Consider the following 6605-nt stretch of genomic DNA (forward strand, 5'->3'; position numbering starts at 1 on the left):
TCATGCCAAGCGTCGGCTGGAGTGGTGTAAAGCTTGCCGCCATGGACTCTGGAGCAGTGGAAACGCGTTATTTGGAGTGATGAATCACACTTCACCATCTGGCAGTCCGAAGGACGAAACTGGGTTTGGCAGATGCCAGGAGAACGCTACCTGCCCGAATGCATAGTGCCAACTGTAAAGTTTGGTGGAGGAGGAATAATGGTCTGGGGCTGTTTTTCATGGTTTGGGCTAGGCCCCTTAGTTCCAGTGAAGAGAAATCTTAACGCTACAGCATACAATGACATTCTAGACGATTCTGTGCTTCCAACTTTGTGGCAACAGTTTGGGGAAGTTCCTGTTTCAGCATGACAATGCCCCTGTGCACAAAGCGAGGTCCATACAGAAATGGTTTGTCGAGATCGGTGTGGAAGAACTTGACTGGCCTGCAGAGCCCTGACCTCAACCCCATCGAACACCTTTGGGATGAATTGGAACGCCTACTGCGAGCCAGGCCTAATCGCCCAACATCAGTGCCCAACCTCACTAATGCTCTTGTGGCTGAATGGAAGCAAGTCCCCATAGCAATGTTCCAACATCTAGTGGAAAGCCTTCCCAGAAGAGTGGAGGCTATTATAGCAGCAAAGGGGGGACCAACTCCATATTAATGACCATGATTTTGGAACGAGCAGGTGTCCACATACTTTTGGTCATGTAGTGTATTGTGATCGTATACATATGTAAGCAAGGTTTGAAATTATTACGTTTTAGTCAAACATTATATCTGTTTGGGCTTCTTGTGGTCAATTTGCAGTCTACAAATTATTTGTAATTATGTTTCTGGCCCCCTGACCATCCGCTTAAGAAAAATAAAAATGTGTCCCTACAGCACTGGAATATCAATTGTTATTACACATCTAGATGTATGAAAGATAGCATGATAGCATTATAGTGGTGTGGATGTGTCATCACACTTTCCTATTTCTTCTGACAGAAAGGACGATTTAAAAAGAGCATATCCAAGCCAGCACAGCTCGGCTCACTAGTGTGAAAAGTGTATTGGCATCCTGGCCCACAGTCCCTCACCTTCTCAGGCTTAGTGTCCCAGCACTCGATCATCAGGCCGGCAGACAGTGGAACTGGACTTCCTGGGCTCCCCAGGGCCGGACGGATCCCTTTAGACAGCTTCTTAGCTATCTGGAGCTGGTGCTGGCCCAACGCAGGCCTACAACCTGACAGCAACTCATACACAACCATCCCATACGAGAACATATCCACCTGAGTGAGTGAGAGAGAGGGAATGAGAGATTGATTTAATATGTTATCTACACACTGTACAACACATTAAGTACACCTGCTCTTCCCATTATATAGACTGACCAGGTGAATCCAGGTGAAAGCTATGGTCCCTTATTGATGTCACTTGTTAAAATCACTTAAAATCAGTGTAGATGAAGGGGATGAGACAGGTTAAAGAAGGATTTTCAATCCTTAAGACAATTGAGACATGGATTGCGTATGTGTGCCATTCAGAGGGTGAATGGCAAGACAAAACATGTAAGTGCCTTTGAACGGGGTATGGTAGTAGGTGCCAGGCGCACCGGTTTGTGTCAAGAACTACAACGCTGCTGGGTTTTTCACGCTCAACAGTTTCCTGTGTGTATCAAGAATGGTCCACCATCCAAAAGACATCCAGCCAACTTGACAACTGTGGGAAGCATTGGAGCCAACATGGGCCATCATCCCTGTGGAACGCTTTCGACACCTTGTAGAGTCCATGCCCCGACGAATTGAGGCTGTTCTGAGGGCAAAAGGGGGTGCAACTCAATATTAGGAAGGTGTTCTTAATGTTTTGTACACTCAGTGTTTATATATCTATATTGATTTAATTGCTTTGCCAATAAAGCTTCTTCAATTGAATTGAAACGCACACACAGCAGTCATCCCATTGTTATAATCAGTCTAATGTTATCTATGAAGGCCATTCAGCTTGGTGATGGAACACAAAACAGCATATTTTCAGTCCAAGAAATAGCCCAAGTTGAATTCCTTTCTATGAATGGCCATGAGCTTGAGATGAACAGCCCACTGTGGCTGTCTTCCCAGCGTATATTTAAAGCAGCGCAGACAGATGGGGCCAAAAAGCACCGGAGTGGTGAGTTTCACGCTCTGTTAGCGCTACGGTAGCAGCTCTGGTCCTCGCCATGATGACATCACTTGGCAACTATTCTGAGTATGCTCAACGTCCGTGGTACTCTGCGTCAGAGGGGCTGATGTAAGGGCCATGATATATTCTCTATGGTATATTCTTATAAGGCACCCTCCCAGTCTGTCATCAATCTCTATCATTGGTATGACAGGGGAAATCCAACGATGCCAAAGAAAATATAGTTTGTTGAATATGATACTATTTATATTACACACTATTTATGTATACCCCATTTATAGATTAGCTAAGTACACAGAATGTCTGGTATTCCACTTCTGTCTTTCCATTTTAATCTCTCCCTCTTTTTCCATCTTTCCATTTTACTCTTTCCATTTCTCTCTCTCCCCCCTCTCTCTTTCCATTTTAATCTCTCCTCTCACTCTACCTCTACCTCTCTCTCACCATCTCTGTCTTTCCATTTTTACTCTCCCCATCTCTCGGTCTTTCCATTGTACTCTCTCCATCTCTCTCTCTCTCCCTCCCTCTCCCACCCTCTCTCTTTCCTCACCATCTCTTCCTGCAGTATTACAATAACTAAATCCTGAAACCTCATTTGAAGTCAAATCAAAGAGCAACCAAATAGGCTGAAAGTATGGTAGGAGGGATATGATTGGCTGAGAACAGCAGAACAGGGTCAGAGTATTGACATCAGGGTTTAAAGTCACCTCTCACTTCCCTTTGAAGGGATCCTCAATTGAGTTGGAGGGTTAAAGGAGATTTAACCCCATGGAAAAACAGTCAAACCAGTGTGTGTGTGTGTGAGTCCAACCACTTAAAACCCCTGCTAAGCCAGCCCAGACCCCCTAGAGAGAGTGGAGCCCAGAGATGGTAGACAGCCATGTTGGAAAGGCTCATTAAAATGAGGACATAAAAGCCCATAGGATTAAAGTACACAGAGACAGAGTTGGTTGGTTGGCTTCATACCGTAGTTGGCCAATTCATGGTTGGCTAATACATATCAGAATGGGAGTCGATTGGCTGATGAGCAACCGCAGAGGGAGAGCTGATTGGATAATTAATACCAGGACGAGAGATGATTGGCTAATGAGAAGAAAAAAGCAGGAGCTAAATTGGCCACCTAACCAACACAGAGGCCAAGTTGAGTAAATTCCAGTATACGTAGAATATATTCCACAAGAAACCTGCCATTTACGGGAACACTTCAGACGGGTAGGCTATGGGACATTCCTGTACGTCCAGTACAGTCAAACAGGCATTAGGAATGAATGCCTTAGTCATATACATGTGGTAAATGATACACACTACATGCTGTAGGGAACATACTGTGGACACATATGGTATCCAGACATACTGCACAGTAAAACACACACAGATCTAATGTTCTTACCGTTGACTTACAGCAGCACACGTTACTAATCAGACACTAAAGGGACATGCCCAACAGAGGAAGTGACCAGTCATAATAACACACGGCCACCTTCCCATAAATCCACACAAACTACGATCTGACTCTACTCTGTGGTCAGAGCCTTTTCTCTTAGGACCGCATACCCACATAAAACAGGCGCTGTACAGTGTAACATAGGGACATACTAATTATATAAGTGTACACCGAGTGTACAAAACATTATGAACACCTGCTCTTTCCATGACATAGACTGACCAGTTGAAAGCTATGATCCCTTATTGATGTCACTTGGTCAATCCACTTCAAATCCGTGTAGATGAAAGGGAGAAGACAGGTTAAAGAAGGATTTTTAAGTCTCGAGACAATTGAGACATGGATTGTGTATGTGTGCCATTCAGAGGGTGAATGGGCAAGACAAAAGATTGAAGTGTCTTTGAACAGGGTATGGTAGTAGGTGCCAGGCACACCGGTTTGTGTCAAGAACTACAACGCTGCTGAGGTTTTCACGCTCAACAGTTTCCTGTGTGTATCAAGAATTGTCCACCACCCAAAGGACATCCAGCCAACTTGACACAACTATGGGAAGCATTGAGTCAACATGGGCCAGCATCCCTGTGGAACGCTTTCGACAACTTGTAGAGTCTATGCCCTGTTCTGAGGGCAAAAGGGAGAGGGGGTGCAACTCAATATTAGGAAGATGTTCTGAATGTTTTGTACACTCAGTGTTTATAGATTCTGCATGGAATTAAATAAATAATGTAAATATAAGTCAGGCACGTTACCCTAAATGATACAGTCAGTAACATTACCCTAAATGATACAGTCAGTAACATTACCCTAAATACAAGGAAATGTTAGTCAGTAACTTTAGAACGTTATACTAAAACAACTGAACCATGTCTATAGAACACATAAAGACAGTTTCACCGTCGCTTGAAGATGGTAGTGAGTCCCTGTTGGGACTATTCCATTGGTTCCATTGTACCAGGCAAACTAAATCAAGTACAGATGAAGTATTTGTATGTATTAGAAGTATGTAGTTGACCCCAGGTGTGGTAGGCAGTACCTTACATTTCACATTGACATTTTAGGTATTAAGCAGACACTCTTATCCAGAGCGACTTACAGGAGCAATTAGGGTTAAGTGTCGTGCACATCGACAGATGTTTCACCTAGTCGGCTCGGGATTCGAACCAGCGACCTTTCGGTTACTGGCCCAACACGCTAACGGCTAGGTACTGCCACCATAGACCTCCTCATCATCTACCTTCTCATCATAAACGATGCCTGGGCGTATCTCGGGGCCTGGTATCCCGGCGTGCCCTCCACCCCCAGTGCCCCCTGGTGGAAGGACTGGCGCGAGATGCCGTAGTCCGACAGCTTGATATTCACCAGGTCACACACCTAGGATGAGACAAAGAATGATTATACCATTTTTACTACGGGAGGGCCAAAACACTTCTGGTCTTCATCCTCTCCTAATCAGGGACTGATTCAGACCTGGACATTTACATGTTAGTCATTAGCAGACGCTCTCAGAGCGACTTACAGTTAGTGAATACATATATATATATATATATTTTTAACTGGGTGGAAACGAACCCACAACCTGGCGTTGCAAACGCCATGCTATCAACTGAGCTACATCCCTGCCGGCCATTCCTCCCTACCTGGAGAGGGAATTCGTCTGGGGGCTGCGACAGAGCCTGGATTCGGGATCTCTAGTGGCACAGTTAGCACTGCGATGCAGTGCCTTAGACCACTGCGCCACTCAGAGACAGACCACTCGCCCCAGGGACACCAGGTGAGTGCAATTAACTACCAGGTAAAAACAGAAAGACAGAAGTGTTTTGGCTTTCCAGGACTGGAATTGAACAACCCAGGCTTAGGGGCTAGGGAATAGTGGCTAGGGTCGATTTGGAATTCAGCCCTTCATACTAGTCACCTACCTCCAGGGACCACACCAGGATGTTGTCTGACTTGAGGTCACAGAAGATTATGTTCTTCCTGTGCAGGTAGGCCAGCCCCGTCTGCGATCTGATAGGCTGCCCTGAAGGTGAGCATGACCCAGGGGCATGTACCTGGAGCCTGATGGGGAGGGAGAAGGGTGGAGTTAAAAGGGGAAGTTGGAAATGTTTTCAGAACTTGTCTCTCTCTCTCTCTCTCTCTCTCTCTCTCTCTCTCTCTCTCTCTCTCTCTCTCTCTCTCTCTCTCTCTCTCTCTCTCTCTCTCTCTCTCTCTCTCTCTCTCTCTCTCTCTCTCTCTCTCTCTCTCTCTCTCTCTCTCTCTCTCTCTCTCTCTCTCTCTCTCTCTCTCTCTCTCTCTCTCTCTCTCTCTCTCTCTCTCTCTCTCTCTCTCTCTCTCTCTCTCTCTCTCTCTCTCTCTCTCTCTCTCTCTCTCTCTCTCTCTCTCTCTCTCTCTCTCTCTCTCTCTCTCTCTCTCTCTCTCTCTCTCTCTCTCTCTCTCTCTCTCTCTCTCTTCTCTCTCTCTCTCTCTCTCTCTCTCTCTCTCTCTCTCTCTCTCTCTCTCTCTCTCTCTCTCCCCCCCCCCTCTCTCTCTCTCTCTCTCTCTCTCTCTCTCTCTCCTCTCTCTCTCTCTCTCTCTCTCTCTCTCTCTCTCTCCCTCTCTCTCTCTCTCTCTCCCCTCTGTACCTTTATGTCGGTCCTCCAGCACAGTGTTGAGGCTGCCCAGGGGAGCCAGCTGCAGGGGCGAAGCAGAGCGGGTGGATACTGATTCCCACCAGGGCCACGATGCACGGGTGCTGCAGGGAGTGGAGCATGCTGAGCCTCCTGGCGGAACTCTGAGAAGCTCCGGCACGCGTCCATGGACTGGAAGTGCTTCATCATGGTGTCTGGTGGAGGGAGGGGGGTCAGGAGAGGAAGAGGTGGGTGTGGGAGGGAGGAGAGGAGAGATAACAGTCACACATCAAATCAAATTGTATTTGTCACGTGCCGAATACAACAGGTGTAGACCTGGGGGGGGACATCATGTCTCGCTCCATCCACCAACGCCACGTTGCACCACAGACTGTCCAGGAGTTGGCGGATGCTT

The 6605-nt window shown here is 46.6% G+C and overlaps 1 protein-coding gene across 1 annotated transcript in view; it reads right to left on the reverse strand.

Moving 5' to 3' along the window:
- LOC121548349 (leucine-rich repeat serine/threonine-protein kinase 1) overlaps positions 1-6605 on the reverse strand; it is a 91580-nt gene that overhangs the window by 24298 nt on the left and 60677 nt on the right. The window contains 9 exon segments of the mRNA XM_045224994.1: positions 1063-1254; positions 4822-4859; positions 4862-4958; positions 5504-5584; positions 5586-5616; positions 5618-5642; positions 6206-6260; positions 6262-6336; positions 6338-6408. Of these exon segments, the coding sequence (XP_045080929.1) occupies positions 1063-1254; positions 4822-4859; positions 4862-4958; positions 5504-5584; positions 5586-5616; positions 5618-5642; positions 6206-6260; positions 6262-6336; positions 6338-6408 (665 nt within the window).

Source organism: Coregonus clupeaformis, chromosome 15 (genome assembly GCF_020615455.1).
Source record: "Coregonus clupeaformis isolate EN_2021a chromosome 15, ASM2061545v1, whole genome shotgun sequence".
Taxonomy (NCBI): domain Eukaryota; kingdom Metazoa; phylum Chordata; class Actinopteri; order Salmoniformes; family Salmonidae; genus Coregonus; species Coregonus clupeaformis.